Source organism: Aphelocoma coerulescens, chromosome 6, assembly GCF_041296385.1.
Source record: "Aphelocoma coerulescens isolate FSJ_1873_10779 chromosome 6, UR_Acoe_1.0, whole genome shotgun sequence".
Classification (NCBI taxonomy): Eukaryota; Metazoa; Chordata; class Aves; order Passeriformes; family Corvidae; genus Aphelocoma; species Aphelocoma coerulescens.
In genome coordinates, this window is record NC_091020.1 from 2,266,215 (window position 1) to 2,290,338 (window position 24,124).

Genomic DNA, 24,124 nt, shown 5'->3' on the forward strand with positions numbered 1-24,124 from the left:
CAGACACTGGTGCTTTCTTTACAGTCTTTATCCTCCCGAAAAAAGGCTCCTCCCCATCACTGCCATCCCCAGGCTGCACTCTGTGACCTCCCTGGAGAACATCCAGTGGCTGCAAACAGCACAGGGATTTCATCCTCAGCACAAAAAGTGTTCAAACCCACTCGGGATTGATGGATCTGCCGAAGGAATCAGGCACAGCTGACAAAAGGGAAACCACCCCACACCGATGGCCAAACGTGCATTTCTTTATTCAGTGAACACTGTGCTCCCAAACCATTGAGAAAGAGGATTCAAAACACCTCTGGACAGGAAAAAAGAAATAAATTAAGAAAATGGGCTTTGACATGTAAACCCACAAAGCATTTGCTTCCCTTTCCTCTCCTCATTTTTCAGTTCCTCCTCCCTCCTGAGCAAGACCAGATCATTTCAGAGAAGTGGCCCTTCCCTACAGCATCCAAATTTCACTTCAAAACCAGCATTTCCTGGCCTCTTGGAGAGCTCCCTTTCTGCAAACCATCCAAGCTGGGGCTGGGTAGAACTAAACTCTCCTCCTAAAAACACACAGGAGGCCTCGATCTTCTCTGTAAACCTTCTGAAAGAAAAACTCTTCTGATGGGCAATGAAGAGATTGAAAATCCCTTTTATTTTAAATGAGAAGGCCTGGGAGGATGCCTGAAACTGCCTGCATCAACCCTTCAGTGTTCTGGGGGGCAAAAATCCCTTCATTCCTGAGAAGCCACCTGGAATAAGGGGCAATTCCCCAGTGCCCCTGCCTCGCAAGACAGAAACCTTGATTCCAGCCTGTTTGCCAAGCCCTGGCCAGGTCCTGAGCAGAAAACTGGAACAACCATCACCTCAGCACGAGCAGGTGGCTGGTACAGAGCCGAGATGTCCCCCAAAGCTTGGGAGCCTGGGTGAGAGGGGCCTCAGAGCCCTCACAGCCCCCAGAGCCTGCACAGCAATTAAGAGGCCTCTTACATAAGGTTGTTTATTTACCAAAGAACAGCCAAAGTCCTTTCAGCTGGGCTCAGGATGGCAGGAGATAAAGTGTTTGCACAGAGCTGTCAGCAAGAACCCTGCCAGGCTTCGGCAAGGGCACACCAGGGCTGCTTTAGGCAGCACCACATGGATTTTCTTCCCCACCTTTCCTGGTCAAAACACACACCCTTACTCCAAGCAGCAGCTGCAAGTGGGAGCAGACTTACTTGTGGCGGCAAAAGGTGACTTTTCCTGTTGGAAAACACAGCTGGGAGCACACATGGAGAGTTTAGGAAGGGCAGGTTGAATGGAAAGGTAAGAAAACGGGAGCAATTGCCAATTTCTGAGCTCAAAAGCCCTGCACAGATCACCAAGTGGCAGCTGAACTGAAGGGACACCCAGAAAATATAATTAAAATGTTGTCCTGGGGTGGCTGGCCTTTCCTTCCCCACCCTCCCTTGCCTTGCCTTACAAGGAAGAACCCTCCTGCCCTCCTGGACAACCAAGTCAAGGTGACTTTTTGCTGCCAGTAATTGATGTCCAGACACGTGCACAGCCCAGAAGTCCCCAGGTGATGTGCTTTACATCTACCCAGAGGTTAGGGGCAAAGGGGTTAAAGCTTCAACACAAATGGAGAATATTTTGCCATCCCCTCATCTGAAGCAGCAGCAGCAGCAGCCCCAGGGCCAGGGCACTTCCCTGGGATGTGGGAGAGCCCAGGGAAGCATCGCTCCCAGGAAGAGCCAAGCTCAAGAGCTCTGCCACAAAACTGGGAAAACCTTCTCAAGACCCAAAAACAGCAATGCAGAACTGGGCAGAGCCAGATTAAATCCCACTGGGGTTTTTTGGGAGGGGGAAAATGGTCAGAAAATGAACAAGGTGGGCTGCTCTGTGCCCACCCGTGCCGGCAGGGGCTGAGCTGCTGCCGCTGCTGCCGAAAACCGTCTGCAGCCAAGTTATGGGAGCCCTGCCTGCTCCCAATTGAAAAACCTGCTTCTTTCATCATCTTGGAATCACAGAATATCCTGACCCACAGGGACCCATCAAAATCCAATGCCTGGTCCTGCACAGGACACTCCCAATAATCATGTGCCTGAGAGCGGTGTCCAAATGTTTATTTATTTAAACAAGGGATGTGCAAAGGGCATCGTGCCCAAATCCCACAGACAGCCGGGGCAGGAGAGGCACTGAGAGGATGCAGAAAGAAACCACAGATCCTTCTGGCAAATATTTGTGGCCAACATCTGCTGAGCTGGATGGGGAAAGTTGCCAAAGCAGGATCTTGAGGCTGCTCTTCGGGCAGCGCTCTGGTCCACTGGCACCAGGGACAGAATGAGGCTGAGCACTGAGCTGTGTCCTGAGGAAAAGCAGGAGGGGGAAGGTGATGGGATGGCTCTTTCCAGAGTATGGGAAAGCGAAGGGATGGCTGCCCTTGCTTGGCTCACGCTCCTCAACCACCTCCCACCCCTGTATTTTATGGGTTTAAAACCTTCCCCATGTGGCAGCGCCAAAGGCTAAATCCAGATGGGTCTCGGCAGCATCAGCGCCCACCCTCCTGGCACGATCCTGGTTTGGCCAGGTCTTTCTCCACCTTGAACTGTCCTTTTCCAGCCTTTTCTGGTGGACACCCCTGCTCCCAATTTCAGCCTCCTGGCACCTGCTCTGGAATGTCTGGGTTCGCCCCTCCACACACAAACCAGGCTCCTGCCTGTCCTCCACAGACACCCTCAACGCTCAGCTGGAGGCCACAGAGGATGGCTTTACTGGCACAGCGTGGGGAGATCCATGAGTTCTGCTGGACTGAGGCAGCACAACGCCAGATTCCAGCTTTTACAGACTCACAGTTTGCTGTGCTCACCTCTCTGACAGGCACCAAGCAAAGCAGGAACAGCAGGAGCTTCCCTACCAAAGGGAGAGGCAATAACACACCAGTGTCCACGGCAAAGGAATCACTTCAGTGGTGGTTCAGCCTCTAACTGGGACAGGATTGTCCCTGGAAGTCACCCGAGGATCTCAGCCTAGGAACACAGAGCTCACAGGCCAAGTGTGGTGTCCAGGGATGGCAGAGGAGCCCCAGCAGCCCCCGGCTGCGCTCTCCGGACAGCAGAGGCTGAGGGATGGCTGTAGACGGATCCTACCTGAGGTCTGAGGGGGATGCAGGGGGGAATGTGGGATTCTGGCCATCAGCACAATGCTGAAGGTCGCCCTGAGCCCAGGCCACATCCCACCCCAGCCAGCCGGAGCTGCCGGGCAGATGCTCCCTGGGAAGGAGGAGAACAAGGCAGCACAAACTCCTCGGCCTGGATTGAGCCAATGCACAGCAGTTCTGTCCCAAATCCATCCCCGGGCCCCTCCTCCGGAGCCAGCAGCCCTGAGCCCGCTGTCCCCCATTCCCAGGCTCCCTTCCCGAGGCAGCAGCCCCGCTGTGGCACAGGTGGGGCCGTGTGGAGCCAGAGCCGTGCAGGAAGTCAGACACCACAAGGCAGGATTCAGCAGATTCCATTTAATGTCATGTGCATATATATCCATACATTTACTTATGTCAATGGTTCGGATGTGCGTGATGCCAGGTCTTGAAAAATCTACTCCTCGGCTTACTCTGGGAGCGTGAACTCTCTCAAAAATCAGCTCAAAAGTCAGCTCGGGGTGAGGTTGGGCTGTTTAAAAACCGACTTTTAACCCCGAAGTTGCCAAGGCAAAGCCGTGAACTGAAGGCAGAGCTGAGCCCTGAATTCCCACCCGGCTCTGCAAACGCTGTTGCAAAGGGTTTGGCCAGGAGCCCCCTCCCTCCTCGCGTCCCTCCCTCCCTCCCCAGGAGACAGAGAACTGATAAGGAACGGGCTGCTCTTGGTTCAGCATCCCAAGCAACACCCTGCCAGCTCTCCAAGGCAGGTTTTGGCCCAGGCTGAGGAACAGGGAAAAGAAGTGGAGATAAAGCATCCCCAAAAATCAGAAAAGAAGGAAGAAATGACACTTTCACCGCCACGGACGCACAGAAATTAGCTTCTCTTTTCTCTTCTGCTGTCCAGGGGCCAGGAGCAGCAGTTCCCGGGGGAAGGGATGCCCACCCTGCCCTGTGCTGCATCCCAGCAGTTCGGGGTAGATTTTTCAAGGCCTGGAGATGGCTCCCAGGAAGGCTCCTCCCACCCTCTCGCGCTCATCGATTGCATAGCTTTTATTTCAGATAAGGCACTGTTTTGCCCAACAGCAATTCCACATCAATGCAGTTTCCATACAGTCCACATCGGATGGCCTACAGTGCAATAACATCAACTTAAAGGCAAGGTTTGCAAGAATAAACCCAGCTTTAAATTTCAACTTAATATTAAGAAGATAAAGGAAACTACATTTTTCAAAAGCCTTTTTTATTTTCCTTCACCATTGCTGTTTTACAATACAAATATCACCTTGTGAATACACAAAAAACCTACAGAAGATAACTCTGCTTCACGTAAAATACAGAATGGATATATATATATTTTTATATATATTTTTCTCTTCTTCATTCTTTTTTAAAAAAACTATTTTTTGTTCTGCACATTGGCAAGTTTAGGATAGGAGACTTCCCCAAACATACAGTATGTATGGTAGGAGTGAAAACTTAGAATTACATGCAGTTTCTGCACAAATATTTTAAAGAAATAGATTATCTTTGTTGTTTTTCAACAACACTTCGATAGGGGATGGAGAAACCATTCGTAGTTCACTCAGTGATCATTTGTAAAATTCTTAAAAAACAGGAATTCATGGCTGTTTTGCTTTTTAAAATCCAGCTACGAAGTAGACAATAAAGAGATACTTTTTTAGCTTGACCTGCCCGCAATGTGTGAGCAAGGTCGGACCCTTTTTATTTGGTGGGGTGGGAGGTTTGTCCCTACACGTGGCAATTTCAACATTATAAGCAAATTTCCAGTTTAATTTAGCTATAAATGCAAAAATTAGTAATTATACAGTATATATAATTCTGCTCTCATGGAATACTTTATTTTAAATAAAAACATTTAAGACTGCCTACTGACCATACAATCAAGACAAGAAAGGCACTAGAAACATAGACAAATCTCTCTCTCTCCCAAGAAGCATTTTCTTTAAATTTTTTAACTCTCTGTTCTCTGACATGTAAAAATCTTTTTTAAATTTAATTTTTTTTTCATACACATTTTGAAAAATAAAGTTAGGAAATACTTAGAAAATCACTTTACATTTTTTTCTCTCTTTTTTTTTTGTGGTTTTTTTTTTGTTTGCTTGTTTTCTTTTCTTTTTTTTTGCACTTCTTTGACACAGTCAGTCACTGCAGATTCTACAAAATCAGGATTTACCAAACCTTTCTGTGTCTACCATCTTATTCGTAGCGCGGTGCAACAGGTAGAAAGATTTCTTGATTTCACCCAAGGCAGGTATTTAGAAACCTTCGTATAGTCATTTGCTAGAAAATGGCTTACAGCCCAATCTTTGGGGCAAGAGATATGAAAAGTATGTTTTCCCAAGAAAATAATATGCTTTGTTCCCAGACGTGACTGGAAAGACCAGAACTTATGATATAAAAGCTTTTCATTTATGTTGTCGCATCATATACAAAGGAACATGGTGATGGGCAAATGCAAATCCCAACTCTATCAACAAGAAATGTGTAACAGTGCATGATAAGTTAAATTCTCTTTATTGTTGTCCAACGCAGATCCTTTGGAGAGAAAAAAAGATCACAGTGCTTACCAGGTAACTGAACAGGTCAGGTCCAGGGAGCTGCTAAAGAAAGGGTTAGGGAGCGGTGGATTTTTGTTTATGGCATCTTCTCTTGGAGTTGTGAGCACTTGGGACAGGTCCTTTCCCGGGCTGGGGTGACGCTGTTACGTGTCACTCACCAGGCGGCTGTACTTGACCTGCCGGCCCCGCGCCAGCGCCGGACACCGCAGGGGCCAGTGGTAGGAGCGAGGTACAATTCCTTGGACATTCTTCTCGAAGTACTGGAAGGGCTTGTACCACCAGACCCTTGCAAGGAGGTTAGTTTGGGAAGCTTCTTTTAGCACCTGCAGGGAGACAAGGACAGAAAAGAGGATTACCCAAGGGCAGCTCATTTATTCGCTCGCGGCCGTTCATCGCTGCTGTCCTGCTTCCTGCTGCTCCCAAAATCTCACCTCCCAAACAGCTCCCAGCCTCCCCGCACACACCAAACGTTGCTCACCCCTGTCTACAGGACCTCAGTTGTTTGATGGGCCCACAGGAAAGGAAGGAGTGGCCCAAAGACCGGTGTCTCCTCTCCCTTGGGAATGAAAACGCCATCCCAAAGCACAGCTGTTCTGTAAGCGCCTCTGCAATTCCAGGTAGCTTGGGAATCACTTTGTGGAGCCTGGCTGTGTGCCTGTGGAGCCATGAGCAGGGCACATCCCAACCCATCTGGAGGAGGTCAGAACCCTGCCCTGCCCTCCACATGCTCCCAGACTGCTCTCACCCATCCTCTGCTTCTCTCAGCCATGAGCAAGGCCCAGCTCAGACACAAGCAGTGGGCAGGCCCCGATGGAATTACCCAACACCCCTGCTGCCTATTTTCCATGCCAGAGCCAGGGATCCCTGTATCCACCCACCCAATGGGAATACACAAGCACAGGGCTTGTACACTGAGCTTAATCTCCATGTCAAGCTCACGTGTCACATAAATCCACTGTTGCTTTTAATTTTAAGGCTGGGCACAAGCCCCAGCACAAGGAAGGAGAGAGCAGCACAGCAATGTGTTCTCAGGAAGGATCCAGGGACCAGCCTTTCCCAACATCCTGGCAGCTCAGGGAAGCAGTGTTGAGCCACCTCCTGAGTCACATCAGGCAGCAGAACAGGAACATTTCCACACCAAGGGCTCTGCTGAAGCAAGTCCTCAGCAGGACTCAGGGCCACCCTGACTCCAGCTCTTCCAGCCTGGAAGCAGAGCCACTCAGCAGACATGTTCTGAGCGCCCAGGAGTCCTCTGGGGCTGTGGGACACGAGCTGCAGAGTGTGGGGACAGACTCCTGTGGAACACAGTGCCTCCCAAGCTGACTGACCACTTTGCAATTGGGCATTTGGGGTGGAAATGCACCACAGGGCTTGGCTGTGCCCTATTGCTTCAAGCAGCACCAAACCACTGCAATAACGAGCTGGCAGCTACAGGGCCTTCAAGGGGCTGGAGCCTGATGATCTTTAAGGCCCCTTCCAAGCCCAGGCCATTCCGTGACAGTTCTGTGATAGGAGCTATAAATCTGCACTGTCACAATATTAACTCATCTCCTACCATCACAGTGGGTCTTTGTTAAACACAACTAACAGCATATGCCACAGATGAGCAAAAGATCTTTGGCCACGAGCACAGAAAATATTTGGACATCAATATGCTGTTAGGGACCTAAAAATGTCTCTTAACTCCCTTGTCTGCTATCCACAGGAAAGACTTGTGCATTTTCTCTCACAGTATCATGGAACACCCACAGATGGAAGAGAACCCCAAGGATCATGGATCCAGCCCCTGGCCCTGCCCAGACACCCCAACAGCCCCACCCTGGGCATCCCTGGCAGCGCTGTCCAAACGCTCCTGGAGCTCTGGCAGCCTCGGGGCCGGGACCATTCCCTGGGGAGCCTGGGCAGTGCCCAGCACCCTTTGGGGGAAGAACCTTTCCCTGATCTCCAGCCTGACCCTGCCCTGGCCCAGCAGGGGAGGTTTCACTTCCTCAGCATTGTCAGCTTCTCCCTGACTGCTCCAGTTCACCAGCCAGAAGAACTTGCCACCCCTTGGAAACACTTTCAAAAACTTTCCATTTTTAGCGAGGCCTCCTACTATTCCTCGAGAGACCTGTGGCACAAGCCACAGAACATAAGAAAACCCCAGCTGGCCTCAACACCCACACAAAAAAAACCCAAGGCAAAAGAATCTCAGTGGTTTGTTGTTCTATCACAAATGTGGCCACCTGGCCCCAGTTCAGAAGGACTTCAAAGACTGAGGTTACCCAGGGGAAGCAGAGCCCTGCCTGCCTTTGGGAAGACCTTCCCATATTTTTGTGGTCAAGACACAAGAAGAACCCAAATAATGATGCCTCTTTCTCCCCTACAAACCCAACAGCAAGGGGAAGAGAGGGACTCTCCACAGGACACGGGTGAGCCTGGATATTTCCCCCCCTCCACCTAAACCAGACTACAGCAGGAGCATCCAAGGAGTGGGAGGCACTCACTTGCTGGTTGGCCATTGTGTGGTACCACCAGAATAGCCTTGTAGTGATGTAGTAAGCCACCACCACGTCCACAGTGTAGTGGTCATGAGCGAGGAGGATGCAGAACATCCCCACCACGCTGAGCGCCCAGCAGAGCCAGTGGTACCACCAGAGTCGCCGTGGGGAATCTGCAAAGAAGCACAGGCAGGGGTTACTTCAAAGTGGAACCTTATCAGGACTGCTGCTGTGATTAGCAGAGGTCATGGACTGCAATCCTGGCTGACACAGAGATGCCTGTGCTGAGATTAAGGGCAGGAATGCTGAGATCACAAAACAAGTATCAGTCTCTTAAGGTGTAACTTAAAATTGTACTCAGGGTAATGAGATCCTTGGAAATTAGAAAGGTTATGAAACCTTTCTTATAAGAAAGATATAATATACCCTGGCCAGTCAAATTAACCTGTTTGTGTTTAGATGGGATATTGGGAAGGAATTGTTCCCTGGGAGGGTGGGCAGGCCCTGGCACAGGGTGCCCAGAGCAGCTGGGGCTGCCCCTGGATCCCTGGCAGTGTCCAAGGCCAGGCTGGACATTGGGGCTTGGAGCAGCCTGGGACAGTGGGAGGTGTCCCTGCCCATGGCAGGGGTGGGATGACATGGGCTTTAAGGTCCCTTCCAACCCAAACCATTACAACCCCTCTGGTGAAGAATTTTTCCCTGGTATCCAACTTTTGGTGCAGCCTGAGGCCATTTCCTGTCGTGGTGGAAAATGCAGGTATTTTAACTCGAACTGTGCTCACCAGTGAGCAAACAGAAACTCCTCAGTCAGGAAGGAATTACACAGAAGGAGAACAGCAGGACACTCACACTCTTTGATGAACAGGTAGGTGAGGGTGAGGATGACGGTGTGGCCGCTGTACAGGTAGTCTCCACACATGTTGTGGGAGCCCGTGATGGACAAGCCTCCACCAGCAATCAACTTCATTATCCTTCGCAGGTGAGATTCCCAGTCTCCAAAGAGCTGGTGGAAGAGCAAAACACAAAAGCACACTAAAATACCACAGCTCAGAGCAATGGGTTCAAGCAGCAATTTGGCCTTTCAGCTCCTCTCCCTTTCTGCTTTGATCCATAAGATCAATCACCAGGTAAATCCACGGCCTTTCCCAAGAGCTGGCAGCACATTTCTAGCAGGAAAAAGACTGGAAATGAGACACAAGTGTTTTGATGCTTTTCCCCTCTTGTAGCTGGTGCTCAGGTGAGATTTTCCTCCTGTTCAAGAGGCAGCACACTCTAAAGTAAATGAGGTTTAACTTGGTTCACATTGTTGCTAACGGCGCAGGCCCTCCTGGTGATCGTCCAACAGAAACCAGGAGGAACTGCCCGGGCTCTACAGCCAGCTGCCAAAACAGGATCTGATGAACAGAAGAGCATCTCACTCCAAACCCTAAGGCCTTGGAAAAGTCTGCAAGATTATTTCTTTCCACTTCTCATTCCAACAGAAACATCTGCGGTGTCTGTCAGAGCACGGTGCCAGACTTGTGCTGTGAATCCACAGCAGCCCAAACAGGGATCTCCCTCCACACCCACTGGATCTGTTCTGACCCACCCCCAACCCATGGCACTGGCTCACGGAGCATTCCTGAAAAAACTCCGCTTTGCCCAAGGAAAGCCAAATCCAAGCAAACCAAGTCCCTCCCACGAGGACACTCTGCTCCCTCTCCCGAGTGACCGAGGGCAGCTGGCACTGCCCAAAACTTTTGCTGCTCCCAGCTCTAAGCCAAGCCCAAATATTAAACAAATCCACAAAAAATGCATGGCACGGGACAACCAGGATGTGTGGAGGACCTCTGGGACCCATTGGGAAGCAGGGACCAGTGCAGGACTAATGGATCAACGCACACATGTGCTGCATCCTCATCTCATTTTATGGTGTTTGAAAATCCATGGACACCATTGAACTGTCAGAAGGAAACACAGATCACCCAGGCTGCCCATTATGCTTTTATTTTAAAGCTTGGCCTTGCTTTAAGAAGTGGAAATTAATAATTTCTGACAGACTTGAGCAAGTTCTTTGCAGGAATTAAACATTTCCTGCTAACAGTTGCTCACAAACACTAAACTGCTCCCCAAAGCCCACTTTTCACAATCACACAGAACTCAATAAGGTGTTGAGAGGTTATTCTTTTCCCACCAGCACATTTAGAGCTTTCAAGAAAACCCAGCTTTATCCTTAATCTTATCAGGGCCCTCAGCTTGTCTCTGCTTGAGTAATGAGAAGGATTTGCCGACGCCATAAATTCCCAAAACCAGCAGATTTATTCACTTCAGCCCATAAATACCTGTGTTCTTTCTAGTTTCATTTCCTAGCAGCAGACTGCTCAAACACAGTGTTGACTCCTCTCCCGCTCCTCTTTCCAAAATCCCTCCAAATGCCACAAAGGCTCTGCCTTGGCAAACCCTGGCTGGACTTCCCCAAGGAACCAAAGCATTTTGGCTTCATTTGGATGTGCCAATCCTCATCTAAACAGTGACAGCACGTGGAGCAAATCCGAGCAGGATTTTACTGCCTGTACATCAGGGGTTTTACAGCCTGACACCTGATTTATGGCCGTGCTTCTGCCCTTTCTCCTGCTTCAACTGAGTCACAGCACAGCCAGCCCCAGGAACTGCAGTGAGGACCAGGGTTCCAGCAATGCTGGGGTGACCAGAGATGGATTCAACAGCACCAGCCCTGTCCCATCTCCACCCTGAGCACGTGAATTACCCTTCCAGGCTGACCACAAGGGTCTTGCCCAAGCACCTCTGTCCCAGAAGCCTGGTTTCAGCCATGGCTTTCACAAGCCCAATTTATCTCTCAGAGGCAGTGCTAGATTGGGGAGGAGGTGAGAAGTCCCTGTGCTAACAGAATTGCAAAAATATGGGCAGGAGACAGCCTTAGGAAAGTCTTTTTGGGCCATTTTCAACCATGAATCACATCTGCATTTGACACACTGAGGTGTGTGTTTCTCTAGAAATCAGTGACTCACACCTGGCACAGGTTGCACACCTTCAACTGCTTCTGTGGGGACAGGAACACGCTGATCATGCAAATGAGTTGAAAAGGCCACAGAAATTGGGTAACTCAGTGCTTTGAAAAGGGTGGGAATTCCTGCAGTGCCCCACAGCACCTGTCAACACCTCCACTGAGAGGGCAGCCAGAGAGCAGCAAGAAGGGTGTCCCTGTCACACCAAACCAGCATTCTCAAATTAAAATCATCAAATGGTTTGGGCTGGTTTGGAATTAAAGCCCATCCAGTGCCACCCCTGCCATGGGCAGGGACACCTTCCACTGTCCCAGGCTGCTCCAAGCCCCAATGTCCAGCCTGGCCTTGGACACTGCCAGGGATCCAGGGGCAGCCCCAGCTGCTCTGGGCACCCTGTGCCAGGGCCTGCCCACCCTCCCAGGGAACAATTCTTTCCCAATATCCCATCCAGCCCTGCCCTCTGGCACTGGGAAGCCATTCCCTGTGTCCTGGCCCTCCAGTTCCTGCTGCAGGGTCCCTCTCCAGTTTCCCTGTATCCCTTCAGGCCCTGGAAGGAGCTGTGAGCTCTCCACACAACCTTCTCCTCTCCCGGCTGAGCAGCCCCAGCTCTCCCAGCCTGGCTCCAGAGGGGAGGTGCTCCAGTCCCCTCAGCACCTCAGTGGCCTCCTCTGGACCTGCTCCAACAGTTCCACGTCCCTCTTGTGTTGGAGGCACCAGAACTGTGCACAGAATTCCAGGGGGGTCTCATGAGGGCAGAGCAGAGGGGCAGAATCCCCTCCCTCAGAAACACTTCTTGAGAAAGCAGTTTTGGGAACAGCAGGGCGAGGGGGAAACACACAGGTTAGAGCACGGCAAGGCAGCCAGAAGGAGTTTACCTTTGGAGAACACTTGAAATGCATTCCAGGTACTGGGAGTGTAGTCACATACATGGTAATACACCGGTACAGGTATAGTGTGCCAACTATACAGAAAAATCTTCTGCTAATTATAGACCTGGCAGCGAGAAAAAACAGGCAAAAATAAGGAGGTCACTCAAGGCAATCAGAATCCACAAAGGTAAATAAAACAAACCACCAGCTGTTTTCTCCTGATGCTTTGGAAACTCGTGACACTATCGGCTTACACCTGGGAATGCTGAACTACTCCACAAATATTCCCACGCCTTCCAAGCCAGGAACACAGGAGCCACTCAACTCACACTGCAAATCCATGGAAGTGATTACAGGAAATCTGAGGATTAGGATGCAAAAGCCTGCGCAGATAGGGTGCTGAGGACATTAAAGGGGATTTATGCCCCACACCCCTCCATTAGCTGTGGCCATCACTAATTTCCTATTTGAGGCAGGGCATGAAGTTACAGAATTTTCATTCTAAGATGAAAAGGAGGAGGTTTATTTCAGCTGACACACAGTTCAGTGATTACAAAGGGTCTCCTGTACAACCCAGAGGAGTGAGAGAAGACATCTTTCCTGAGCAGCATTATAAAGGAAGCAATTCACATGGGCAAGGAAAGCTCCCAAATAAAAATGCAGAGCTGCTCTGGCTGCAGGACAGGCTGTTTGCAGGGAAGCCACTCGGCAGCCACAGCTGCAGAGGTATTTATTAGTGAGGGTTGATGTTCACAGAGAGGGCAGATGCAGATTTGGGGTACTGTGAGGTGCTTCTGCAGAACCAGCAAGAGCACCTGGGGTATAGGATGGGCTCAGGAGGGACAGCCAGCCCCAAACCTGCCCCACCAGGGTAACAGGTAAAAACACCTCAAAGAAAGACAATTAAACCAGGACAGGAGCAACCTCTGGGGAGATCCTGAGGAGAGATCACTGCCAGGGTTACAAAAATCAGAGGTAAATCCAATTACAGCAGTTAATCACCCTTTGTGTTCCACTGGTTACAGACACTGTGGGTTTGGGTTCATTTTGAATCATTGTTTTTTGCAGTTACAGCCATTTCAAGCTGCAGGTTCTGGCATTCACAGAATCCAAGGACAGACTGGATTGGAAGGGACCTCAAAACTCATCCCATCCCACCCCTGCCATGGGCAGGGACACCTCCCACTGTCCCAGGCTGCTCCAAGCCCCAGCGTCCAACCTGGCCTTGGACACTGCCAGGGATCCAGGGGCAGCCCCAGCTGCTCTGGGCACCCTGTGCCAGGGCCTGCCCACCCTGTCAGGGAACAATTCCTTCCCAATATCCCATCTATCCCTGCCCTCTGGCACTAGGAAGCCATTCCCTGTGTCCTCTCACTCCAGGCCCTTGTAAAGAGTCTCTCTCCTTCTTTCTTGGAGGTTCCCCTTTCAGGCACTGGAATTCATTTGTTGCTGTTCTGCTTACTTTTAAAAAAATAATATTCTGATCAAGCTGAGCTCTTTTGAAACTCAAAATTGGCCATCTCTGAAATTTTTCAGCGCTTTTGGCAGAGTTATTAAAGTGGAGTGCTCCACTCTTGGAGGACTATGACTCTGCAGTTCCAGGCCAGTAGCACCTCCAGTGCCTTTGATTTATCAGGAAAGCTTCAACTCTTGCAGGGCAAACACATTTTGCACTGGAGTGCCCACTGCTGTAGCACAGTATTCCAGATTTTTCTCTTCCCTCTGCTTGTGTAAACATGGACAAAGCTGCGAGTCAAGAATTATAATTATTAATGTTGCTCTGTGGACTGAAATTTAAGTGTGGAGGGCACCATTGCTGCAGTGGGGCAGGGGTTTTCCTGTGCAGAGATTTTCCTCTCAGATCTCACCCTTGTGGCTTTTAGAACCAGACATGAACCTGCTTTTTTCCTCATAACATAAAGGCAAATGGAGAAGTAGGGATTAAAGACTGAGCAGCATGGTATTTTGAGAGACCAAAGAAGTGGCAGCATTTCATGGAGCACTGAACTTTTTAAAATTAAAATTACCACTAGATTTAGCTGGATTTGGCATATTTTACCTTAGGAAAAGTCTGAGAGAGCTCTGCACTGTAATATAAAGAAAAAAAAGACTTTTTTTATATTTCCCCTTCTCCAGAGGAGTTGTGTGCATGTGAGACTCAGAGCCAGCCAGTGAGCAAAACCTCCACCCTTACTCCTGGCCCAGAGAACTCCATTCCAGCTCTGCAGACCTCAGCAGGGACCCTCAGGGCCAATCCCGGCGTTGTACTTCTCCCACAGCATCTGGGAATGCTTCCCAGAGAAGTTAACCTGCCTCAGCAGCTTCCTCGAGCTCCCTGTGGAAACTCCAGAGTGCCCAGCCCAGACCTGCTCCTGCCTCCTGGAGAGACACCAGCCCAACCCCACACCATGGACAGTGTTAGAATTATGGAATCACAGAATGTTTGGATTGGAAGGGACCTCAAAGCCCACCCAGTGCCACCCCTGCCATCGGCAGGGACACCTTCCACTGTCCCAGGCTGCTCCAAGCCCCAGTGTCCAGCCTGGCCTTGGGCACTGCCAGGGATGGGGAAGCTGAAGTGAGCTCAATGCCCTGGCCCTTTATTCCTGAAAGAAGTTTCAAAGGGAGGGGATAACCCACACCACACCACAAAAGAGATTCAGCTCTTTCTGTAGCAGAGTCTCCACCCCTTTGGTGTGCACCATCCAAAGCCACAAGAACGAGGTCCTCCAGATAAAGCCACCTCACTGGGCTCCTGTTCCTGCCAGCACCTCTCCTGCTCTTCCCTTTCTGCTGCTCAGCTTGGGCCTCTCGGACTTTGATCCCTTGCTCGTGGATAGAAGAGAGGGATTTTGGTCTTTGAAGCATTCAGTGATCAGTGCATACACCGACCAAGCTCAGTGACATCTCCCCCTAACACCAGAAAAGGCCCTTCTAAAGGGGACTTCCCATGGCAGGGGGTTGGAATGGGATGATCTTTAGGGTCCCTTCCAACCCCAAACATTCTGTAACATAAATAAAAACGAACACACCAAAGCAAATGGGGACAGGGTAGCAGGGGGGGACCTTCACATCTGCCAGTGACACCAACACATGGAGGTTATCATCAACTCAACCCACATCTCACTGCTTCAACATCTCCAAGGGTTCTGCTGCTCTTCACCTACAGGCTCTGCTCAGCTCCACCACAGGGTGTTTGATCCCTGGCATGGTCCTGTTAACCTGCACTTCCTTCTGGAGGGCAATCCCACACCATCTCCTCTAGCTGTTTGGGTTTAAAATCATGGAATGTGCTGAGCTGGAAGGGTCCCACAGGGATCACCCAGTGCAACTCCTGGCCCTGCCCAGACACCCCAACAGCCCCACCCTGGGCATCCCTGGCAGCGCTGTCCAAACGCTCCTGGAGCTCTGGCAGCCTCGGGGCCGGGACCATTCCCTGGGGAGCCTGGGCAGTGCCCAGCACCCTCTGGGGGAAGCACCTTTCCCTCATCTCCAGCCTGAGCCTGCCCTGACCCAGCTCCAGCGATTCCCTTGGATCCTAGTTCACAGCTGCCCTCACAACAGCATGAGGTGGGCTCCCTCTGAACCAACGGTGAGTTCAGAACATCATTTCACCCAATCCATGGCTTTTCACACATGAAAAAGTTTCAAGTTAACCATGCAGGGAAACACAAGCAGGGGCATTGCTTAGTTTCTTAGGGAACATTTGGATTTCTGCCTTCTGCACAGCAGCTCACACTGGGTGATATCTATTTCGGCTTTGAAAACCGAGATAAGAAGATCAAAAGGAGCTTCATTTTGTTTGGATGCAAACCAGCATCACAGAATCACAGAATCAACAGGTTGAGACCTTCAAGATCACCGAGTCCAACCCATGCCCTAACACCACCTCAACTAAACCATGGCACCAAGTGCCACATCCAGTCTTTTTTCAGACACATCCAGGGATGGTGACTCCACCACCTCCCCAGGCAGACGATTCCAGAACTTTATCACTCTTTCTGTAAAAAACTTTTTCCTGACATCCAACCTGTATTTCCCTTGGCGCAGCTTGAGACTGTGTCCAAAAGCTGCCCTCCCAAAGCTGTCAGAAGCACTCAGGTTTTGAAAAGGTTTTACTTACTTGTATTTTAAGAGCAGCCACTGAACAAACCACAGTCCTACAAGGATCATGCCGTTGATTTCACAAATAGAAAAAGCCCATTGCACCCGATCAAAGCGATCAAAAAATGCATCTGGGAGGGGAGGCTGCACCTCCTTGGGAGGCACTCGTTCATGAACCACCGAGATAGTCACCGTGGTGAAGACAAAACAAAGAAGTGCATAAATAAAAGCCAAGAAAGTCTTGCCCCATTCCATGGGATACTGCGAGCGCTCCGGCTCTGGCATGGGGATCTTGATCATCTCCTTCTTGAACCCGTTGGGGACCCCGTTGAGCTTGAGCGCGGCGCCGAAGCCGTTCTGGCGCGCCGAGTCGCCGGCGCGGATGTGCCCGTTGGCGTGGCCGTTCTTGTGAGCCTCCATGTGGTGAGCCATCTTCAGCCCCTCGATCATGTTCAGCAGCCGCTGGCCGCTGTCGGAAGACACCCGGGACAGAGGGGATTTCTTGAAATCCTCCTCCGTCAGGTTGATGAGGTCCCGCCCAGTGAAGCTCTTCAGGGGCTCACAGTACTCCGGCACGGCATTGTCCATCAGCCAGCTGGTCACCTCCTCGGGTGACCACAGCACCACTTCTTTCATCTCGCCAGGGACGGTGGCACATGGGCTTTAAAGCGGGCAGCAGTCACTGCGGCTCCAGCACAGCGGCGGGAAGCTCCTCCTTGGCTTCATCTTGTCCTGGGAATGGGTTTGGCCAGAGGCGAGAGCCGTCCCCACCCAGCCGACACCAGCGTGCGGGCGCCGCGGCCAGCATAGGAGACGCTCTACTTCATCTCCGTGTTGGCATTCTTCTTCCTGGGAGGGGGAGAAAAACCCAAAACCAGGCGTTAGGACAGCGTTTAGCCTGCAGTTCATGGCCAAAGCCAAAGTTCCTGCACAAAACCAGCTGTGCTCGGGATGGACAACAGACTCCGGAAGGAAAAGAGCAGCAGATTTGAGCTCCAGCCTCGTACACACAGCACTGTCCTTCCCGAGCTCACTGCTGATTTCTTAAAAGATTTAACACCACCTTGCAGCTGTGGGAAGCCTCCTTCTTGCTCTGTATTTGTTGTATTTTCTACTTCTATGCTCTAGTCCATGAGCAGTGCCCAAAGTCCTCTTACAATCATCACACTCATGGATTTAAGGAGCTACAGAGCAAATCTTCGGTATTATTTGTGGCAGAAACCCTTTCTGCCCCTTACAGACTGGCATCTTAATGCAATGTGTGCCACTAGGGATTGAATACAAAACCTGTTTTTCACTCTGGAAGGCAAAAATCATAAGACCAAATCCCAAAGTGATTTGTGTTGGAAAGGACCTTAACGCTTATCCCATTCCACCCCCTGCCATGGGCAGGGACATCTTCCATTACACCAGGTTGCTCCAAGACCCATCCAACCCACCCTACAACTCCTCCAGGTGCCATATATAGTCATCAACACCAAAAAATGGGTGTAGATAAGCAAGGATCTCCTCTCTGGGCCAAAACACCAGCAGGAAAATCAATTATCAAACAGATTAGCCTGAAAAGAAACCAAAGCATTTAGGTCTGCAGGTATTCAGCAGCTCTGTGAGGTATACTTGACTGATTCCAGGGTATAGTGCTCCAATTCAAAGAAATGTTTTCTACCAGCTAAAAAAAAGGAACCAGGAGAAAAATGATTTTTTTTTAAAAACAAAAAAGAGGAACTAGGTAAGAAACTTCTCCACCCAATGAATTACAGAAATAGCTTAGAAAAGCTGATCGCTTCCAGCACAAAGGTTACAAGAACATGGCAGTTACTTGCTTGGAATCTCTTCCTAAATTTTTGACACACAAGCAGCAAAGAAGGCAGCAATGGCAGTGACCACCACCAGCAAATGCCCAGGTCTGAGGTATTTATTCAACCAACCAACAAAAACTGCTCCTGTCCAGAGCAAGGAGACGAAAGCAGTGGAAGCTCCACCATCCCACGGCCCACGTGCTCTGCTGCACCATCATAAACACGAAGTGAGAAGGTAACAGCACAGGGGAAAAAAAACCACTTCATATTTTCAAAAGTCAGATCAAGCCTTTATCAGCTGTAAGAATATTTTTAGCCTCTTACAGGCTCCCAAGTGTTTGTGTTTCATCGAAGGGAGCAAAGTTGTGACTGAGGAAAACCAAAATAATTTACCCTGCTGGCACGACTTGAGTTGAAGCGGCTCAGAACAGATACAGAGCTTTACTCCTATGCAAACGTGAGCACACTTCACATGTGTTTGTTTTTTGACCTGTTACCTCTAAGCTCAGCAAGAAACACGAGGTGCAGTTTTTAATCTGTTTTTCCATGGAATGAACCATGATGGTTGAGGAAAGAAAAAGCTCTGGATGGAAGGACTGGGAGTACTGTGGACAGCCCACCTCTCACTTACTGGGCGCCCCAGGAATGTGCACATATTTAAATCCACGGAGCAAGCAGGGATGAAGATGTCTCTTCCACCTTGTGAGTATCTGTGTTGTTTTAAAGCTGGAGTGAGGATACAGCTCCGTTTGCTCCCTTTTCTTTCAGTACTGAGGAAGGCTTTCAAGCCACAGATTGCTTCATTATTCAAGTTGTGTTTAGCAAATCAGTATTTAGTTACAGAGCTCTGAACATGGAAAAGGGATGGCCTGAATTATGCATGGTAACCCACATTAGAAGCTCAACAAGGCCGGACTGAGGAGCAGCTCAGCTCCACCCGCCTGTCTCCGTGTGCTCATCTCAAACCCCGGCTCTGGCAGCACAAATTCCCAGCAGACAATGCTAACAGACTTCTCTGTGGGCTTGTTGCTTCCCAGGACGGTGCCTCACGATGTTGATAAAGCCAAAGTTTTTTATTTTTAATGCTGTTCCTCCAGCTGGCCTCTGGGCCTGCAGCAGGGCCCAGCTCCCCGTGCTGTTTCCCAGCCTGGCTTTGGGGCTCTCAGAGCACTCTGTGGGCACCACGAGGTGGGGCAACATTAAACCTTGTCAGCCTTCAACACTGGAATGCCTGAATCCCAGTTTCCCAAATCCCTGAACTGTTATCCTCCTGACACAGCAGCTTCCTGACAACATTTTTAAGGATTCAGGGTCCCAAAGACACCGTTCGGGAGCCTGGAGCCAACCTTCAAATTACATCTCCACTGCCAGGGAAGGTTTAGATCAGATACTGAGGAAAACTTCTCCACGGAAAAGGTTGTCCATCCCTGGAACAGGCTGCCCAGGGCAGTGGCAGAGTCACCATCCCTGCCTGGAGGGATTTAAAACATCTGTAGATGTGGCACTTGGGGACATGGTCAGTGGTGGCCTGGGCAGAGCTGGGGAATGGTTGAACTCGATGAGCTTAGAGGGCTTTTCCAACCTAAACCATTCCCTGATTACACTCCATGCAAAGCTGCCAGCAGGTTCTAAGACGAGCTCCAGATGGAAAAATCTGTTGCCAGCTGCAAATAGCACTCAGATACTGGCACAAGAGTCCCAAAATGCTGGTGTGACCCCAGGATACCTGGCCTGGCAGCCTGACAAAAACCAACAAACATGTGTCTCGCAGTAAAACTGCAGGTTTGGGCAACACTGCTGAAAACTGCAATCAGTTCCAAAATGTGCAACCCTAGCCTGCTGCTCTCACACCCCCAGAGTAAACCACTATCAAGCACCTTTTGTAAAAGCAGAGTAAGTGATGCTCACAGGAGCAAGGCTCAGAGGAAAGGTAATCCTCTGCCAAGGACACGGGCCATGGAGACGAGTTGTTTTCATTAAGAGTTAAAATGGGGAAACCAACTAAAATTTTTAACACCACTTATCATCCAAGCCTGTTTTTCACAGCCTAATGGGGGAGGAATAGGCAAAAAAGCTTCTTTACTCACACCTTCCAGCTTGTCACATTAAAAATTCCTTATTCCCTATGGTGTATCCACGAAAGCTTGATGGGGTGAGCTTTGCAGAAACTCCAGGGGACTAACAGCCCTCACTGACTCCCTCCCTTCCACAAAAGGTCTCCTCCTCTCCACACAAGCTGAAGACAGAAGGTGGGGACCAGTGTGAGCTGCAGCCAGGCCACATCCCCAGGCTCAGCACGGTCCCACGAGGATGGGGCACACACAAAGCTCCCCAGCTCTGACACAGGTTCTTTAGGCTGGGTGACTAAAAATTCCCTCCATCCGCAGCAGAGCTGCCTCACTGAGGAGCCTGAACCCCACAAGGAATTATAATAACAATGTGATTATCATAACAATGCCAGCTGTACCATGATAAAGATGCAGTGGAAAACCAGTACCTCAAAATACCCACACGAGAGCGAGCAGGATGAAACAACCTCATCATGGGCTCCAGGTCACACCTCCTCATGTTTAAAGGACCCTTCTTCCCCTGTTCCCAGCTACCACTGAAGTGCAAAATCAAAACATGGGGAGTAATTCCCACCACCACTTCCATCTGCACCTTGGCCACGGCCACCCCAGAGGGTTAAACGAGTATTTGGGGGTGCAGTGTTACAACCCTGCCTGTCAAGGCCTGTTCTCTTCTCCTGAGGTGCAGCTGGGCACAAGGAGCGCAAGGAGCATCCACGGCTTTGGTTAAAGAATAAGGTAATCAGCCAGGAAATCATCAGCTGGTTACTCCTCCACACTTAGAATCACAGAATCATGGAATGATCTGGCTTGGGAGGGACCTCAAAGCCCATCCAGTGCCACCCCTGCCATGGGCAGGGACACCTCCCACTGTCCCAGGCTGCTCCAAGCCCCAATGTCCAGCCTGGCCTTGGGCACTGCCAGGGATCCAGGGGCAGCCCCAGCTGCTCTGGGCACCCTGTGCCAGGGCCTGCCCACCCTCCCAGGGAACAATTCCTTCCCAATGTCCCATCCATCCCTGCCCTCTGGCACTGGGAAGCCATTCCCTGTGTCCTGTCCCTCCATGCCTTGTCCCCAGTCCCTCTCCAGCTCTCCTGAAGCCCCTTTAGGCCCTGCAAGGGGCTCTGAGCTCTCCCTGGAGCCTTCTCTTCTCCAGGTGAACATCCCAAGCTCTCCCAGGCTGCCTCCAGAGCAGAGGGGCTCCAGCCTTGGGAGCAGCTCCATGGCCTCCTCTGGACCTTCTCTAACAGCTCCACGTGTTTCCTGTGCTGAGGCCCCGGTCTGGGGGCTCCCTGCAAGCAGAAACCGCTGTCATAATTAACACTGATGAGACAAAACCACATCCACCTAAACCAGCAAAAAAACACCTCCCAAACCAGTTTGCTCATCTCCAAACTCCTCCTAAAGCACTTTGAAACCCAACCAAAGCAAAGCAAACCTAAGCCTTCCCAAATCGAATCATGCCCTCCTAATGTTTGTGCTTTTACTCTCTCAGCTTTGCTGCCAAGGCAACAGTCACTATAGAAATCAGTCAAATAATCAGCTATTTCAGCAACTCCTCACCAAGAGCCAGGAAATCCTTTCAGAGGCAGTGGGTGTGTTCCACTTGCAACCCTCGGCATCCTTCCCGAATAGCCCAGAAAAGTTGGGATGACCCCTTGGTGAAAAGTATGAGTTTAAACGAGAGAGGTTTGTAAGCACAGCTGGAAGATACAATAACAGCATTTTGTCACTTGGAAAACTCTGAGGTTCACACCGATAACGTGTGCACACAAATAAGCAGGAGAAACCCAGCTGCTGTCAGGATTGAAGATTTAATGCTTTATAACCCAGCCCACCAGTGAATTCTCCAAGCTCCCTGACGAGCAGGGCTCACACAGAGACCGAGTGCTCCGGATAAAAGCTGGGAGCTCTCGTCCTGTGTTTTTAGAGCACAAAACAAAACTGTTCACAGCCTGAGTCACTGCTACAGTCACCTCCTCTCCAGGCACTTTATCATGGCTAACAATAACGCTCTGACACCTCAATAACTGCACATCCTGTACTTGACAAGCACCTCTGCACACCAATTTGCAAGGAAAGGGCGCTGCCCGCCACAAATTATGTGCTGGATAGCCCTAACAAGCTCTCAAGCAGTGTTTCCCTCCCTCCAGGACAGCCCTGCCTCCAAACCAGCATCACCCCTTCTGCACCACGAACAAGCAAGAAGCCACTGGCAGCGTAAAACGGGCCAGTAAAGCTGGGTTTGTGCTGGAAATACAAATATACGCAAATATAAAATAGCTGTAAGTATAACTATGAGGCACTGGTGGGCTCACAAGCTGCACAGAGCTCCAAGATAGGTTTCCAAGGTCAGCCCCAGATGGAAAACACTGGCCTGTGGACAGAAGGAGCAAGTGGAGTTACTGCTATAAAAAGTGAGAGGGGATGAAAATGCAAAGCAATCCCTGAACAGCTACTCACACAGCTTCAGAGAGAGGAAAAGCCCTGCCTGAATACTACATAAATCCCTGAGCAGCCTGGTTTTTTCTAAATTACTTGATGCCAAGAAGAAAAAAAAAAGCCCTCACCATATATTTTCTATCCTAACTGAATAAAAAAAAACCAAAAAACCAAACACCCAGAACTGAAAATCCACTCACGGACTTAGATCTGGGTGTAACAGCTCAGAACACAAGCCCAAAGTTGAGCGGGGAGGATTTAAAGCCCAAAGTACTTGCAGCACATTTGGATAACCAAACAGATCCCACCTCCAGGTGGGAACACCACCAGTGAGTATTTCCCTCCATGAGACTCCGCCAGAGCTTGGAGCACCCTGGCCTAGCAGAAGGCATCCCTGCCCATGGCAGAAGCTGAAACTGGATGGTCTTGAAGGCCCCTTCCAACCCAAACCATTCCATAATTCGGTGATTTAAGCCCTCCGTCTCAGCTTTCTTCCTGTCCCACCTTCCTGGTGCTTGGCAGTAGTTATGGAAACCTGTGCACCCTGACGAGGAGGCCTCACCTGCCCCGCGGTCTCACCCCGCGAGCAGTTGCTAAGCAGGGCTTTTGTTTTCCCACGAGGGAAATCCTGCTTCCAGCGCTCTGGGGATGGAAAGGATGGAGCGGGGAGGAGGGCAGGGCAGGTTTAAGTTGCAATTTTTTTCAGGCTGGGAAGTCACCCCAAGTCAGGGAGGCAGAGCCAGGCACCAGGCCCAGAGCCTTTCTGCCCATTCCAGGGGTAACCCAAGCACCTATCCCATTTTGTACTCCATTCCACAATCCTAACATCTCAATCCTGAAGTAATTCAACACCTGCAACAAAAGTGGGGCTAATATTGGCTTATTATTGAACATCCATGTTTCAGCTCCCCACCCCAAATGCAAAGGTGGGTGTGAAAATATCAACAGAACACCAAAAATCTTCAAACATGAGTTTAGATTGGATATTAGGAAAAAATTCTCCCCTGTGAGGGTGAGGAGGCCCTGGCACAGGGTGCCCAGAGAAGCTGTGGCTGCCCCTGGGTCCCTGGCAGTGTCCCTGGCCAGGTTGAACTTGGAGCACCTGTGGAAGTCACTGCCCATGGCAGGAGGTGGAACAAGATGAGCTTTAAGATCTTCCAACCCAAACCATTCTGTGCTTTTATGAATAATTTGCTTAGACACCAGGATCTTCAATGCTTCAGCAGCTTCCTACAGCAGAACCAACCCAACCAGCACCCCCAAATCAACTCACCCCTTTCGGGCACTGTGCCATGCTCAAACCTTGCCCACGTGGGATCTGGACAGGAGCAGCGCTGAGCGTCTGTGGGCTCTGTGCTCAAGCAGCAGCAAGCTCTGGCTGCTGTCCCCAGCACAGCTGAACACACATCCCTGTGCTGCCTCGGGATCTGGGTCAGCCAGAGATAGGGCAGGGCTGCAAACAGAGCCCCGTGTCCCCGTGCAACCCCGCAGACAACTCCGGTACTGAAGAGCGCGGAGTGATGCTCGCCGTCCCCCGAGACTATCCAAACCTCCCCAGACTGATACACAAGCAACAAAGGACCATCAAAGGAAAACAGATGAAACACTGAAAAGGCAGAAAAAGTGTGGGCTTTTTCCCTACAAGGCAGGGCAGAAGGATGGAAGCAGGAAAAT

General features: G+C 50.3%; 1 protein-coding gene across 6 annotated transcripts in view; it reads right to left on the minus strand.

The window, feature by feature from the left end:
- Window positions 1-4,326: 4,326 nt before the first annotated feature.
- The window catches only part of SGMS1 (sphingomyelin synthase 1), a 90,228-nt gene continuing 70,430 nt past the window's right edge, over window positions 4,327-24,124 (minus strand). For all 6 annotated transcript variants that reach the window (XM_069018851.1, XM_069018850.1, XM_069018852.1 and 3 more), the window contains 5 exons: window positions 16,160-16,989; window positions 12,043-12,160; window positions 9,012-9,165; window positions 8,169-8,335; window positions 4,327-6,005 (listed from right to left, as the gene is read on the minus strand). In XM_069018851.1, coding sequence (XP_068874952.1) covers window positions 5,826-6,005; window positions 8,169-8,335; window positions 9,012-9,165; window positions 12,043-12,160; window positions 16,160-16,776 — 1,236 coding nt within the window. In that variant the 5' untranslated portion in view covers window positions 16,777-16,989 and the 3' untranslated portion in view covers window positions 4,327-5,825. The remainder of the gene's footprint in view (window positions 6,006-8,168; window positions 8,336-9,011; window positions 9,166-12,042; window positions 12,161-16,159; window positions 16,990-24,124) is intronic.